This window comes from Protopterus annectens, chromosome 9.part0 (assembly GCF_019279795.1).
Source record: "Protopterus annectens isolate FY-2018-M chromosome 9.part0, PAN1.0, whole genome shotgun sequence".
NCBI classification, from domain to species: domain Eukaryota; kingdom Metazoa; phylum Chordata; order Ceratodontiformes; family Protopteridae; genus Protopterus; species Protopterus annectens.
In genome coordinates this window covers 1,178,839,057-1,178,856,819 of record NC_056743.1, presented here as the reverse complement: position 1 = coordinate 1,178,856,819, position 17,763 = coordinate 1,178,839,057, and the positions used below count along the sequence as shown (strand labels likewise).

The window sequence follows — 17,763 nt, the reverse complement described above, 5'->3', positions numbered from 1 at the left end:
CATTTAAATGGTATTATTATGCACAGTAGTACTAAGAGATATGATGGCAGTTGCACATTTCTGGTTATTTACTGTGTGATGACTTTGTAGTCTGCAAAAATGACTTTGCTTACTGGCTGACTATTTTCCTAACTTTTAGTATCTTTATTGTCAGCATGTCTGAGTTAGTCCATGCCAACAGCTATGTGAATTGTTTTTGAGTTCGTAAAAAGAAGCATCTTTCCAAAAGCATTTGTTCCATTCGATATTAATAAAATAACTGAAGTAATAAGAAACTCTGAAGTAACCCTGCAGCACCAGCACAATTTTCATGTCGGCCCTCAACCCCCCAGTTATTTTGGGTTACACCTGTAAGGCCATTTTGGCCACATGACTGAGTATTCCCGAGTTATCTGATTTCTTAATTAACATGTATAGGCATTACTGAATCAGTGGCTTAAGTTTTATCCAATTCATTGCCTTTAACTTGGGGGAATGAGTCAGACAATTCTGAAGTGTATTTTACACCGGGAAACATGGCAGAAAATTCTATATTTTATTTTGCATAACAAATCATAAGAAATGCTGTCAAAATGTCACAGTCTTATATCAAATCAGGGTTGAGGTTACCAGCTGAAAACTGTATTGGTAAAGTCTGGTGGTTGCTAAAGGGTATTCTGAACAATGATACCAACTGACCCATACAGTTAACTAATACTCAATTAATTTACTCAGCTTGTCACTGTAATGGAATCTTAAGTAATAATTATCCCACAAAACCAAGGTGGCTTAACAGACCACTGCTAAAATTGTCCAGTGGCTTTTAATGACAGTGAATCATAAAAAGCTGTCTACAGACCCAGAAGCAGGGACTTATGTGTAACACTGATAACTGAAGATTAAGGCAATAAGCTATGATGACACAAGGAATCAAGAATTAAGCCAAAAAACGAAACCACAGCTGGAATGAGAATTCTCACTAATGTCATGCAGTAAGTAGCAGTGGTATAAGAAATTATAGGTCAAGTACTCCTCTGATTTTTTGTAAAACTGCAGTGCCTTATAATGTTATTTGCTTGGACATACTAATACTTAGTTATATATGTTATGTCTCTAAATTAATTCCTGTGGTATAATGAATCGCTGCTAAGGCTGACCACAGAGCCTCACTGACATCCCAATCCGTCAGTGACTCCAGGTCCTGGACTTCCATGAGTCTCTCTCTCTCTCTCTCTCTGTGCGTCTCTCTCTCTCTCTCTCTCTCTCTCTGTCTCACTCTCTCTCTCTCCCCTTCACTCTCTCTCTTAATCAGTGGAGGGGGGCGGGGGTGGGGAAGTTGAGTTGATGCTAGAACGTGAGCTTAACTGCGTCTGTGTTTGTGTGCGTGTGTATTATATACATGTATATATATACACACATATATATATATATAGACACATGTCTGGCATCACACAAGCTTGTCCTCAGTACTTCAGAACAGGACTTTCCTGATTCACTTGTTTGTTGGTTAGCTTAAAGACTCAACTCACTGTCTCAACTTTTTCACTCTTCAGCCATGGCTGTGGATTTCAAAGTCATGAAACCATTTCCACACCTTCTGGAGACTTTTAACCGGACACTGCAACAAGTCAGGAAAATTCACAGTGATGCCCAAATGCTGCGACAAACCTATGTAAGTTAATATTTAGAAGAAATTTAAACAGTAGTTATTTGATGGTTAACAATTCTTACAGCACTAAATAGATAAGTTTTGTATGTCTTTTCTATGCGCTTTCACATGTGGGTATGTATAAATAAGTCACTTTCATAGAAGCACACAAAATATATATTTGTTTACCTCTGTTACATAGGATTTTCATTAGGAATGCTTCACTAAAAACAGTAAAAATCCACATCAGAGATTGTTTTCAATATTAAAATTAAACAAATTTCTAGCAATGTTAATATATAATATATACATACACTACCACAGTATGCACACAGAGTCACACACACACACAGACCCTCACACACACACATTTTTTTCAAATGCATGCTCCTGATGTTAGTTCCACCTAAAAAATTATGTGACTTGTCTCGGTTTTCTTTACTTTTTAACATACAGTTTTGAAGTGTTAAAATTATTAAGTTTAACTCTCACTAACAGGAGTTAGACAATGTATAGTTTTAATGGCATTTGTAAATTGTGGCTGCAAAATTTGGTGCTGAGATATGGAAAGGCACAAGCTGGTACTGGAGTAACGTGTTAATTTTACCTTACAGGAAACTAAGTTATAAGGTTAACAGTAATAGCTGTGTTCCTAAAATTAGATTAATAAACCTGCATACCCCTGCTGTGCGTTAACATTTAATTCCCACTGACAGGTACCGCCTTCAGGAATGAGGTGTCACAGAAACTAGATTTACAAAGGTAGCACACCCCCTGAAATGCCTTTATTAATTTCATTGATTTGACAGCTAACGATGTAGTGATCCTGATGTACAAGAACAGCTCATATCATTTACAGAATACTTGTCAAATACTTTCAGGCCAAATGTTTTAATTCTCAGACAGTTTCAGGAGCATGCAAACTCTACTTTCTCAGAAATTCTCAATATAGTAGCTTAGGAAGTACAGTGCAACTACAAAATTATAGCACATTACCACGTGCCACCAAAAAATTCTAAAAAAAGCTTTTGTACATTTCTACAAGTTTCGTGAAGTTTAAGAAAAAGATCACTGACTGATGAACTGTCATGTTGAACTTACAAGAATAAAACTAGATGATGTACAAAATGAAATAAACATTGGCAACTGTTTTGTCCCTCTTTGTCAATCTATTTCAGGTGAAAATAATGTTTGAGCTAACTGTGTTAAGATCAAGGAAAAAGCATTTACTTTAAAGGACACTGCCTTCTTTAGATGTGCTTTGTCAGATGTAAAAGATGTTTGAAAGGAATATTCTTTGTTTTAAAAATCAGCATACAAGTTCTCAATGACAGCTGCATAAACAGTGTTTAACACCAATGATGCACATAAATGAAAGTATCTTTGTGTTGACATTTAATGTACTTTATGGTATTATTCAGTACTTTGTGTCATATTACTGTGTTAACAACACAGTTAACCCTATAGTAAGAGACTATCACAGCACAAAAATTGTATTTGATTGCATGAATCTGTAATGAAAACTTAATCTCTTTAAGAAGAAAGACGAAATACAAGTTGTGAGGTGTCTTAATAACATATATTTTATGTTGTTTCTTAAAAGAGACTGCAAATCTGACTCCAGTTATACCACCCTCTTACCTTTGGACACTCAGCACATTTAAGGTACATAGGAACCAGGGCGACAAACCATTTTCTTATCTGACTTATTAACTGACAATGTTATAAAACAATACTAGCAAACAGCATTACTTGTAAATAGACATTTTTTAGATGCTGCTTATTTTAAAGTACTGGCTAAGCAGTATGCAAGACCCTAAAATGCTGATGCACAGAAGACAACAACAAGTATCAGTGCTGCTACTTTTATCATTTGGGCAGTATAGTAGTTCAAAGGTTAAGATTTCTGCATTATAATAGGCCTCTTCACTCTTAACCAGTGATTAATGTCTGCATGGAGTTAGCATGTTCTTTCTTGAGATTTTATATATATATTTTTATATATACATATATACACAGTAACACCTCAATAGGTTGACACACCACAATGTCATCAGCAAGAAAGTCGACCTGAAAAGGTTGACAACTGTACAAGATCGACAGTCTCTAGTTCAGGGAATATTCCTTTCCTTGGGGATTGTGTGATCACTGAGTTAGTATATATAATTAGCAGGGAGTGTGGGAGTGGAGGGGACAGGCCCCCCTTGCAAAAAACAATGTTACTTTTTTTTTTGTTGGTAGCCCCCTGCAAAAAAAAAAACAATGTTATTTTGTTTTTTGTTGGTTGCATGTGGCAACGATTTTACTCACACATGTATAGTTTACTGCTGGCATTTCCGATGTTAACATTTTTGCAGTCGACTTTCTTGCTGTCGACATTGTAGTGTGTTGACCTAGTGAGGTAGATCCATATATATGCATGTCTCTGTAGCACTGAATGTGACACAGAAATGACTTGCTTTTTCTGAGGTCTACAGAAAGCATTAGCAAAGATGGTAGCCAATTATTTAAAAATGCACATATAAAATAACTAAAATGCAATGTTAAATCATTTCAAGCAAAAAATAAACAAATAAATAAAAACTGAACAGTATGTATGTATGTTTCAGTATTCTATATATGGAAGCATTTTCCCAATAGGTGTACCACAGAAACTATGACTACAATGACAGTGTACAGCTGCCTATACTTTTATATTTATCACTGTAATGCCAGATGCAATAAAATATGATATAATAGTATTGTAAAACATTTTAGGTCTGCTACATGCTTTGATTTATGCAAAGGTCTCCTTTTTATTCTGCTGATCTGTTTGACATGTAGACATTAAAAATAACTGCCTATATTACACCAGCATAATTTCATTGCAATGTAAACTTAGGCAGAACTACAGAATTCTGATGTGAAACTTGGCTCAATAGCAAGCTTATGTAAGACAGTCTGAGATTTTAGAACTGTTTACATCTGCAATATCCATGTACCTGTATCCATTTTTCTTAAAATGGAAATGAGTTGTTGTTGTTTGTCTTTCGGCTTTTTCCCGGTAAGGGGTCGCCACAGTGGAACTCCGGTCTGCTAATGATTGTCAGTAGATTTTTACGAAACGCCGAGGTGCCATCTCAACGCAGGGAGGACATGCAGACTCCACACAGAAGGCACTCCCAAGCCAAGCCGAGAATCGAACGGGAGAACCTCTTGCTGTGAGGTAACAACGCTACCACCGTACCACCACGGTAACTGTGGCTAAATATCCATTTTCTGTATAATTCTAATTTTGTGGAATAAAATACCTTTAGATCCAAGACCCTGAATTAATTTGGGCATTTTAAAATTAAGCTAAACTTGTACTGTGAACCATGGAATTATATTTTAGGCATCTTTAAAGTTAAGCTCGACTTTACTGTCAGAAGTATAAATTCACATTTACAAAACTAGGATCTGGGCTGCTTGACAGCTTTCAGCTATAAATACATTTAACAACTACAACTCCATCACCCTGTGAATAATAAAACACGGACACTGAGAAATGCAGCGTTTTCATTATTGTTTTTATCAGACCTTTCAAGTGCTAGTTAAAGCCGTTATTTTTTTCCAGTTCAAAGTATATATCTATTGGAACTCTAGTTTATACTGAAGATTTAGCTTTGGGCGGCATTTCTCTGCTTTACTGAGCAGTTATATGTTAACATTTCTGATTATGTGCTCACTCATCACTGACTATGTTAACAAGTACGGCAAAGCAATCAATCCCACAGTGGAATCTACATTTCAAAATAGTCATATAAAGAAAACCTAATCTCACAACAATAACATGCCCTTCTCACAATTCATAACAGTGTGTCATAAGTACAGGTGTATTTTTAAATAGAACTATTAGTTTTAAAAATGGTATTTATGGCTGCTAGGAAAAATTAAACTTAGCAGGTCAAAAATGGTAAAGATTTAGACTAAGAGAACTGATGTAGGGGACAACACCACTATTTATATATTTTATTTATTTACAAGAATGAAGGAAAAATGTATCAGGGAAACAAAGATACCAAATTGGGGACACCTTTAAAAATATTGGTATTATTCTGGCAGACAGCTGTGAAATAAGTTTTTTTTCTAAACGAGAAGAACTGTGATACCTGACAATGTATACTAATTGCAAATTCCTACTTTTCAATGCAAACTTATACATGCAAAGGGGGGGGGGGGGGCAGGACAAAATTCTGACACTAATTGGGGACACCCCTGAAAAATAAAGCACAGACTAGAAGTACATCACCTATGATGCTAGCACAAGAATATTTTCTGAATTACCAGAATGAGTTATCAACTCCTTCTGCCTCTCACTACTCTTTTCCTGATATGAGAAGAAAGTAAAGCTGGAAAATATACAGAGAAAGAGGCAGGCAAAATAAAGAAGTGTTAACATGATAAGTAATAAAATAACACAGAAACAGGAAAAGTGAGAGTGAGACATGCTGCTGTTGGCAGGACTGGATAGATTAGGGGAACATGAGTGTGCAGGAAACCCACAGGTCCAAATAAAGAAAAACATAGAAAAGAAATGAAAACAAGAAAAGAAAGAATAAAGGGCTGGGATTCATAAAAAGTACATGTCAGAAATGCAGCGAAAAGAAGAGTGGTCCCAAATGGGGTATGAAAACCTTGCAGATGCAAAGCAATGTGAGAAATTAATTTATGGCTATAATATCCTAATTGTTTTCAAATAAATAAAATAATCTTGATAATTCTGATTACAATGTCTTCTGATCCTGTGTGCCACATTTCTTAGTGCATATTGAATGCTGGGGTGGACCAGTGAGGACTATAGGAAACTGTACATTATAGAGGAAAAAAAATCCATCATTGCAAAGTCTAATTCAGATTCAAGTATATCAGTAAATTATTTAGTCACAGTCTCATGCAGACTACTTCTACACCAAGAAAGGTCAATAAAAATGACACTTCTCTGTCTCCCAATGCAGAGAGAAAGTCTAGGATCCTTCTTTTAAAGCATTACGAAACTTCCTAACTTCCTTATATTGTATTCTTCTTCTTCTTTCTCATTCCAACAAAAAACTGAGAGATGGACACCTAAAACATACCTAAAATGTGTGACATAAGCTGAAAGAAACAACATAAGATGATATGCAAATAGATTTGTGGAACTTTAACAATAACAAAGGAATCTGCATTTTCATCAACTAGAGACTAAATGACAATACATTGCTTGGTATTTTCTCACTCTTACTATTTTGAAGATTAAACATATTCTCATCTATTCTGTTGCAAACAATCAAACTGGAAATTCTGGTAATATTTTCTAGTTCTTTTTCCCTTACTCTCTTTTGGGGATCATTTCAAAAATTCTGTCAGAAAATTTGGGGAATAACATCTTTTTAAACCATGCACATTTATTTACAGAATTTAGTCCCACCCCAATATCAGAACCCAGTGGAATAAAATAGGCATGGTTCTTATTGTTCTAAATATGTATAAGTGCAACTACAGCCAAGACGACTTCTACTAGAACAGGGACATACCCCCCTCCAAAAAAATGGGCTATATAATTTAGACTGACTCTGTAAAAATTACAAGATCATGTACGTTTAGCTATTTAACACATCTTCATTCTTAGTCAACTAAATGGATGTCATTCATATCTAATTCTGTACCTAATGAAAGAGATAAATTCAGGACTAAGAACCTCCACAGCCTACTAATATAATAATACATAAACTAATTTGCCACCAATACAAACTAAATATAAAGGTGAATTCTAGTGAACTGTTTTAGTTTTACTTTAATAATTATTTTTAAAACTGTATGCTTAGAGATAGAGATGGGGTAGATTTACTGTTGGCTGTATGACTTTTCTATTTCTTTCTCAGTATTTCATTTCACTCTCCCTCGTCATGTAATTTTATCTATACAGACTGGTTCACTGAAACAAAGTTAATATACACATTCCCAAGGATTCAGAAAAAAGTCCACTTTGTCTGGTAAGAGCTGTGGCCAAAAGGATCGGTTTCCATGGCAGAGGAAAATGCAATTCAGACACACTTCAGCTGCAATGAAGAAAGACCACATTGTCAATTAATTTGCATGTCTCAGAATCACCAGTAATTCCCACTAGTGCAAATCTATGTTTTTCTGTGGTAAGCACCTCTGGTAGCCTAGGCATTGTGTTGGCACAGGCACCCCTCAGTCATTTACAGATGTGCAGACAAACACACACACACACACACACACACACACACACACACATACACACACACACACACACACACACACACACACACACACACACACACACACACATCCCTATCCTATCTATCCCTTAACTAAACCCCCTACTGAGACCATCCAAACACACACACACACAGACACACACATCTGAGAACACTCATCCCTCTGCTTGCGTGATGCACATGCATACATACCCATCACTACCTGTCCACTACCCCAGTACTTATCTCTAATGCAGTCTTGCCTACTGAAAATAATGGGTAAATGCAAACTTTTTGCTGTGTTCACTGACACGGCCAGCTGAGCTACCTTATATAGCCAAGTGATCCTTTAAATCACTTGACTACATAAATGCCTTACCACAGGCGTTTTTTGGGGTGAAAGCACATGACTAATTAGCATAGATTGCTCCCCTGGAATGCCTCATTAGCATCTGCAGTAGGCTACAAAAATAATCTGCTTCAGTGCTGCATCTCTTTGTGGTACATCACTGAGGTAGGGCTGCCTCTGAATCAGAAACGGTTACCAACAGCAGAAAAACTTTTACCACTGACAGTACCCTTTCTGAATTCCAGCCATTATTTAAAAATAGAAGGTGACAAGTAAATTAACACAAATGACCCCTGAATTGCCTCTAGAAATCTAGGAAGGTTTATATATAAAGAAATGTATGTTGTTCTCTTCTTTCATATGACTGTATATATGAAATTATAATGCAGTTTATTCTAAAAACGGATGTCAGAAACCTGAAAATAAGTAGTATATGGAGGCTCAAACACAGCATGATAGCAAAATGCATGATGAGATTAAAGTAATTTAGAAGCAGAAAGAAAGCAGTAATCCACAATCTTCTTAGGCCTTTTAAATATACTGTAATTGATTTCTCAACCCCTAATTGTTTGATACACAAAAATGTACTCTGAGATTAGCTGTTGTGAGATGAATGAACACAATGCACCATAGGTTTACAGGTTCATCGGTGTTTGCTAGACTAATTAATATTGGGTCTTTTAAGCCTAGCCATGTAACCCAAACATGACAAGTTCTCTTGTGTCGGGTAAGAAGGGACTTAGAATATGAAACGTTTACAAGCAGGGGCCTAAGAGATGAGCCATTTACATGCTGTCTGTGTCCAATAAGAGATATAGGTGCCAAACCAGGGGTGAATTTCTGGTTCCCCTAGCCAGCTGTCCAAGCTACACTTGAACTGAATGAGGAAGGAACTCTGCTTCACATTTATGGGGAGCCTGTTCCAGAGAAGGGTAACCTCTGAGATGCATACTTGTCTCTCCAGGAGGTCCTATTTATATCACAGGAAAGGTTTACGTCTTTAGAAGGGGTAATTATGGTGCTGTTTGGTTTGTGGATATGCAGGAGGTCCTTCTGATGGGGTCCCAAGATACCATAAGGATGACCAGAAGACAGAAATAGTTCTGAATGAAAGCTCATGCTAAGAGTTTGTGGCTGACCAAGTATGTAGATAACTGTAAACTTGGTGCCATCATAAACTCACTACAGGCCAGCAAGATCCTGCAAGAGGGCCTGTTCCAAACAAATAGCTGGTGTTGACATCACAGATTAAAACTAAGTGCAAGAAGTGTATAATCACATACTTTGGCAATCATGACTCTACTTATAAGCATCACACTGACAGCACACTCCTGAAAATGTATCCCTATATAGGATGTGGGAACCTATGTCGACAATCAACTATTCTTTGATCACTACGTATCCACTGTTGTAAAGTTCTTTTTCACTGCACAAGTTACATCTAAAGGATTTCCATCCAGATCCAGGGAAGTAATCATTCCACTGTACTTTGCATTCATCTAGACGATCACTGAGTAAAAAGCCCCTTTCTGTATATATCTATCCAAACATTTGTTACAACTGGAATGACCACAAAGTTTTCTTAAGAAAAAATTAAGAGTCTAAATTGTAAAAACTATGCAGACAATCTCAAAGCCTTGTCCCTCTTTTCAGTATCTTAGAGGTTACTGAGAGGCAACCTGTACCTCATGTGTAGAGTTTCCACAGACCCAATTTTGTTAGACCAATTACACATTCACAAGTCCAATGGCATCATAAACACCTGCTGAAGTGAACTCAATCTACATTGCAAAATAAACAGACCTGCTACTGAATACCACTACTATGGAACTGTCCTCCACTCCACATAAAGCAAAGTACTTTTGTTACTCTCTTCAAATGCGATTTGGATGAATGGATTAGTAACTAAACATTCATCCCCAGTTTAGCACCCCTGACCCTCATGAACAGGGGAAATATGTAAATGTCCTAACATATCCTTCAGCCCATCTACGAATTATTCATATGCAAAATATAAAGGCTAAAAACCACAATGGAAAAGTAAAGTTATGCTTCTTAAGATCTGCACAGATCAAATGCCTAGTAAATACCTACAAACCTATGCTGATAACTCTTTTCAAGAAGATTTAGAGGTACAGTGACTATACAATTTCCAGTTGTACATGAGCTGGTGTTCATCATTTGTAATGGGTGAGATAAGATGCTTAAAAAAACTACTTTCGGTAGTGCTTTAGAAAATTTCTGGAAACAGGTCCTTTAGCCTACGGAACTTGTGGTTGAGCATGATTTGCAAATCCCAAATCCAAGAGAAGCACAGAAACAAATCAGGATTTGAATGACTATAAAAGTGAGGCAAAAACCTTGCAGCAGGTTAGTCATAAAACTGTGAGTGTGAGACATGCTATCTGCTTGATGTAGACTGTTCTATTAAAGGAGATACCTGTGGGTGTCCTATCATGCTTGACATGTCTCGGTGCCTTCAGGCCCATCGAGGGTAGTGTTTTGCTTACACAGCAGGAATAAATAAATAAACTGTACATAGGAGTGCACAGTAAACAGTGGTGTACAATGCACCCTTGTATCCAATAAATTCCTCTCCCTCTCACCAAGAAAATCATTGCTTTAATGGGCTGTGTTCTATGGCAGTACAAAACAGTTCACTTTTGCACATAGCTGTTGTTGCTATGCCATTCCTTACTGTCATAGCTAAGTCTGATTCATAAATATATATAGGGCAATGAGGAGATTTGGTGCTTTACAGGCTCCTACTGGTGGGACCTCATCAGCATCACCATGTGTGGGTAGGACTGATTTGGTTGAGGCAGCAGTTTTGCATTCACCATAGGGAAATCAATTGCTAGTGGGTATTTTCCTGCAGTGCAACAGGGTTGTTGAAGTTTTCTTATGCTTTGAGAGTCCTAGTTTGCTGCTCAGATACTAACAAGGAAGACTGATCTATTCTGTTGTAAATGGTTTCAATCCCACAAATTACCTGTTGGGACCAACCAGCCATTGCTCTTGTGGTGCTGGGCTGTTGAATCACATATGATCAGGAAATTGGGTGGTTGGCGTAATACTTCAGGCGTGAAGTACATCACTTCCATAATGGAGCGGTTGTATTGCTCCATTGTGTACAGATCTTTAAGAACTCTTCAGGGCTTTGGTAATTGGATATAATGTGTATCAATGTTGCTTGATTACTCACAAATTACTATGAATGGCACCCTAAGACAGCACCGACTGTCACTGTATATCAAGCTATGGAATTAAGTTAGACAATTAGATGAGTTACATTACTTTAGTTCCAAACATTGCTGAAGAAAAAAACTGTGTTGACATGTCTCCTGGAAGAAATTGTATCAGTTTGACCTTTCTATGGGCCTCTATTCCCAGGAACTGATTTATTTTCTCAGTCATATGAGAAACGGGATTATTTAGCTTTGTAAAAGGGGTAATGAGCAGTAAGCAGGGCTGTTATTTTTAAGACAGACCTAAGAGTTTTGGTCGGGTTAATAAGTAAGTGGATCATAATCATCACACAATATGAAGCTAGATGATGTGAATCACAACCTCGTCTCTTGCACCTCTTCCATTAGCTTTGTTTTACTGTTTACAGTATAATGCCAGCCAGTAATGAAAATCTGTTCTGATTTAACTCAAACAAGATTTAGAAGGAGCATGAAACAAGCATCTTTAACTCCTCTGTCCTAAAGAAACACCCCCTAGCCCACCATCATTTAGCAATCACTTATGCCAAGTGCTGCTTAAATGGATGCCTTGTGTGGTGTCACTTACTTTGGTCTTAAGGCAAAATAATGAGGTGAGAGTCAGAAGTCATTATCCCACGCAAGCTATACAGAGGAAATACTGGTCACATGGTCAAAAATGAGGCAGAAGTAGTCAGTTTGGCGTGATGCTGGATTTTGTGAGAACCCTCACGCAGCACCAATACAAGGTTTTTCTTCCATTTCTCAGTGAAACATGTATTGATATGATTAGGGAATATGTGTGCATATGCGTGTGTGTTTGTGTGTGTGTATGCATGCACCTCTCCTGCTCTTCATATGTATCCTCACTTAATTCACTACAGCCTAGTAATGTCTCCAGGCATTTCTGCAGTTAACATCCTACAAACACTTCTAGGTGTCAACTACTGTTTGTTTATATTTGCATTAAAAATTCCCAAACCCTGCTACATACAAGGTATTAGACGATCTCATTTTAAACCTTACACAGTGACAAATACAACTGTATTGATATCTGACCTCTGCCTAATGCAGATATAGAGATATTCAATATTATTTGCATACTATTTATTTATATTGTAATCATTTTTATTTTCCTCTAACTCAAAAATCAAGTGATACAGGCAAAATTGCTTAGTCAAATATGAAAGTTCAAACCTGTATAAAGAAAATCCTGCTGAATGTATAAGTGTTACTTCAATAGTTACTGAGATATCGAAAGTTGTTTATACAACATTACATAATTCATATTTACTGTGGTTATTGTGATTTATAAAATCCAGTTTAAGACCTACAATTGAGTGAATGCAACCACTGTAAAGTTTAATTTGTGCTAAACAGTTTTCCATTCTTCTAGTACAACTTATGGTTCTAAAGATATGAATATTTTTTTTTAAATGTATGGCAATAGGCAATAACTTCAAATTTTAAAGGGCCACAACCACTTTCAGTTGGAGAACAAAATCAGAAGTGCTCCTTTCAAGGGAATGAGCTAAGCTTGACCAGCTAAATGCTGTGTTACCCTGTTTTTCACCAAGTGATAATCACCTAACAAGAAGGCTCATGTACACCTCTTAACTGTAAAAAGCAGGCCACTGGCTTCTTAGATACTTCCTTTCCACATATGGCTGTCTAGCAGCCCAGCTTCACTTTTAAACAAAGTCCAGTGGCAACTCAGACTGATACTTTGCCACTGTGCAATTTTATTACACTGCTGGACTCTAACTCTTGCAGCATTTTGTCCCAGCTTTGTCTGCAAATACTGAATGAAAGAGGCATGATGTATGTATCTGTTATGCAGAAGACTCAGACAGGTTAAGAAGAGGTCATGATGATCTGTCATGGTTAGGAGTCTGCAACAAGGTTAAAAAAACTTTAGCGTATCTTACACTGAGTCAGTGACTCCAATCTATCATGACTACAGTAGAAATAGGAAATAAAGAAATACTAAAATGAAAAAAAAAAACTAACTAGTGCCTTTGAGAACAATTCTTTAAAAAATCTACACAACTAGCTCAAAAAAGCTGAAATCATAAAGCCTTGCATACTTCACAAGGCTACCTTGCAGAGCCTTCTATAGTAAACAATTGGAAAGTAGTTCACAAAATATAACTACTAATCTGAGCAATGAAGCACAACTGAGCTGTGACAGTATCTCTGAGATGCATGAATCTTCTGCGGCTTAGGCCTCTGTGCACCATGGAAATCCTCACTACTACAGATGTGTAGTACAGCAACTCAAAGATGCTTGTACTACACAACTTCTGTGAAAGGTACAACATCATTATTAGCCATGTCGCATCCTTTCACTTTAATGGGGAACACTGATTCCCTAATTCAGCAGATTCTAGCTGCCATGATACAAAAAAAAAGAAAGAAATACATAAGGTTAAGGGAAACCTCTGCTCTTAACCTGACTTTCATCTTCATACAATGCAGCTGATTCTCTCTCTAATGTCAACATTTTATCCAAACAATGGTAAAACTAACCTTCCTCTGAGGAGCCTGGCAGTTGTGGTTGTGCTGTCAGATATGACTGTTAAGATTTTTACCTCTAGTTGGATTAAGATTTTCACTGTTAGTAGTCCTGTATGCACATAAAAGAAGAGAGTCTAGTTCATTTTAATTCCTATACACTTTTTGGGGGGTGGTATAGAGCAGTTGTGAACCAGATGTATGATCAATAAGGGCCAACGTTTTGCTAGTTGTTTGAAGTATCAAAATACACTACTTTTAACTTTTGTGTATTTATGGTCATTTACTGGCAATGAATCAATTCCAGATAAAGGAAGCATTATTTTGTAAATATGAAACTACATGCTGTGCATCCACATTTGTACGATTTCACTATTACACTGTAATCTTCATGTATTATACAGTTAAGCTGTGGTATATCCCAGGGAAAAATGTCAATGTAAAGAGAGGAAAATGATGGACCAAGAACAAATCCTTAGAGAACTCATTTTGTAAATGTCCCGTCCCAGTGTCTGTACTGCTAGAACTGTTGATAACTGTAAAAGTCTTGTTTGCAAGGAAGCTATAAAACTATGAACCAGAGACACCAGATGCAAGGGAAAGGCTAGTAATCAAATGAAATATCCAGATCCAAACAAAACAGATAACCATCCACAGCACAGCAAAATGTATATTGTTGTTGGATGCACAAAAACTTCAAGAACTTCCAAATATATAAAAACATCAGGTGAATTCTTCATAAAACAAATAAAAATGAACAAAATAAATAAAACAAATAAAGAAAATAAAATAAAAATAAATAAAAAAAACAAAAATAAAAAAAATAAAAGTAAAACATTGTTTTATGAAGAATTAAACTGATTTTTTATATATATTTGGAAGCTCTGGAAGTTTTTGTGCACCCAACAATATATATTTTGTTGTGCTTTGGCTGGTTATCTGTTTTGTTTGAATCAAGTTATAGAACTACTGTACAAATTGTGTAGAGATCTAAAGTCAGTTTCTCTATTAATAAAAAACTATCAACTGTTTAGAAAGCTCTCCTTAACTTTGGGAATGTAGCTCCTGCTAACAGATTATTTTCCTTATTGATTATTATTTGATTGGTTAGAGAGAAAATGTATGTTATGGTTCTATATCTGGGACAAAAGGTATGGAGTGTATCTATTGTAAGACTGTAACATTTAGTGTAATATATATTTGATTGTTGATTATTTTTTCTAAAAGTTTAGCCTGAGGACAAATAATAAAAAAAAAATAAAATAATATAATGACAATATTTTTAGCTTCCTTAATTTTATAAGCTGATTTAGTTGATGCAAAATAATTAAGGTCATCCTGGTAAATGGAAATGCAAAATAAATGTATGCATACGTGACAAGTTAAAGGTTATTCTTTATTGTTGACTTTCAGAGTGAGAAACAAGGACTAACTACAGAGCTGCCAATTGAGACAGATGGTATCCCTAAAGCAAGCACTAGCCAATGGAATCTACTCACAGAAGGAGAGCGTCTAAGGGCCAACTTAACAGCATACCAGACTTTTAAGACTTTGTTGGAAGATATTCTGGAGGAGCAAAAATCAAACTTCACCCCACTGGACACAGAGTTTCATAACTCAATCGGTTCCATCATCAGCCAAGTGGAAATGCTGATACATCACATAGAGGAAATTATGCTTTTACTAGAGGTTCCAGTGAGCCCACCCATCAAAAGTGATAAACACAGACCTATGAGCCTCTTTGAAAAGAAGCTGTGGGGTTACAAAGTTCTGTTGGAGCTCTGCCAATGGACAGTAAGATCAGTGCGGGACTTTAACCTACTGAAAAACAAAAGGAAAGAAGCACAACACTTTCGAGTTGATATGCTTGCCATTCGAGCCAATAAAAGGCTGTCAGGGACAGGATTTCAGTAAACATACAAATTACTGCCTTTGACTTATTTTTTATAGTAATTCAATTTTTTTTCATCCCAAGCTTCAGCCCACTAGACTTACTTGTTACTCTATTCTCTTTACTGCACTCCTCCTTTCTGTAATGACTGTCATGTCAAGGTGTTATATCAGTGTGATGCCAAGTCAGGAAGTAATGTTGTATTTTATCTATAAAATCTCACCCATATGTGGCTCTCTGAAAGCAATGGGATGTTAAACATTCATGCTCCCAAAAACGCCACTATAGGCTAGCCAATGTGTGTTTTACAAACACAGCCTCCCCCCTGCCACTAGGGTACAGTGCTATCTTAAGAATTACCCATTTGCTCCTTCTTTCAGGATGAAAGAGTTGACCACTGACCATAATACCCTCGTGGCTGACCCTTAGGGAATCATTCAGTCAAATCAATCCTAGTCAATGGCAGAATATGTGGGAATGAAACCCTTACACCAGTGGACTAGTTATCATCATGTTAAAGCAGGACATGACAGCAAATTCTGTCTTTTAACACAAAATAGCTTTCTATTAAGAAACCTACCCTTGTTGGTACCAACTTGCAGTGAGCCCAAACATGTTAAGAATGACCAGTTCCATTTATGCCATCTTATTAGAGACCAACCAAAGTACGTTCTACAAGCACAAAAGCAGTTTCTTGGTCACCATGAAGATATAATGTTAAAAGAAGTGTCTCTATCCTTATATAAAGCAACTGACTAATAGTTTCTGTATCATACAACCACAACCTGCTCTACAACACAAGAACACTAAAGGAATACTAGTTGGTAATCATTTGAAATGTTGGGCCCCACTACAGCAAGTAACAAAATGCGGAGACTGAATGACTGAAAGAATAGGGTTACATATACTAAGTACAAGATACTACTTCTTGGAATATTCTCTTATCTCTGATGTATGGTGATCTCGGAGTTGGTATATATAAGTTTGGGATTGGGGGGGCTTGCTAATGCTGCCAAAAAGAAGTTTTAAGTAAAAGAGAGATTTTCGATATTCGCTCTTCTCCTGTTTACAGAACCCCCCCCCCCCCCCGGCTTTTCAGCACTCAGCATTTTGAGTGCAGACACTTCATTAGTGAGCCATATTGGCTACTACTGTCATATTCAGAAAAAGTCTTCTTTAACAGTCAACTTGCTCTTACTGCCTTTAATTCCTAATGAAACATAATGCTTTCATTTTTATTTCTGCTAGCTGTTTGTGAGTGATAGATAAAAAAAGTCATTGTTAATATCTTTGGATGTTTTTGATGGATATTTAAGTACTTAATTCATGTTCTGAGATAAGCAGACAGATTTATCAGTGTGTATGTGTGTATGTATGCATCTATCCATATGAGTGCACATGCCTACATATTGTGTGTGTTTCTGTGTGCATAAAGAAATACACACACACACACACACACACATATATATAGTTGTGTATGTACATGAACACACAAATATGCAACACATACTCATAAGCACACATATAATATAAACAAATATTTATTGCTCAGTGAATTTAACAAAATTATTGAAGTGTTTATGTTTTTATTATTTACAATGCTATGTTGTTTGAGAACTGTACAATGTAACACAATGTAACATAGAGACGAAGTCTGAATCTTAAAATAATGAATAGATATATCTCTAATGGTTAAATAATTTTATGAGTAACCCCATCTTAGTAATACAATTATAAAGGGTTGTTTTTAGGAAAACAAAATGTATTACGGTTACTGATAATGGTTTTAGTTTATTTATTGTTTTATTCTTTTTTTGTTCAGTGCTTGGTGAATATGCACTTTAATAAAAAAAAATTTGTTCATTCAAGATTTCAATGATGATGATGATACAGCAACATGTCATAGAGCACTGGTCATGATGGGCTCAGAATTGTCAAAAGCACTGTTTCTGACA

General features: G+C 36.3%; 1 protein-coding gene across 1 annotated transcript; it reads left to right on the top strand.

The window, feature by feature from the left end:
* Positions 1 to 1,306: 1,306 nt before the first annotated feature.
* On the top strand, positions 1,307 to 16,882 carry CNTF (ciliary neurotrophic factor). The gene is made up of 2 exons (XM_044084071.1): positions 1,307 to 1,651; positions 15,331 to 16,882. Exons 1-2 carry the CDS (start codon positions 1,535 to 1,537, stop codon positions 15,829 to 15,831), a joined length of 618 nt encoding a protein of 205 aa, XP_043940006.1. The 5' UTR covers positions 1,307 to 1,534; the 3' UTR covers positions 15,832 to 16,882.
* Positions 16,883 to 17,763: the final 881 nt, after the last annotated feature.

What these genes read in the sequence shown, in the direction of transcription:
- CNTF (XM_044084071.1), top strand. Translation starts at nt 1,535, where the DNA reads ATGGCTGTGGATTTCAAAGTCATGAAACCATTTCCACACCTTCTGGAG. An exon ending in AAATGCTGCGACAAACCTAT is followed by an intron (nt 1,652 to 15,330) that starts GTAAGTTAATAT and finishes GTTGACTTTCAG; the next exon opens with AGTGAGAAACAAGGACTAAC.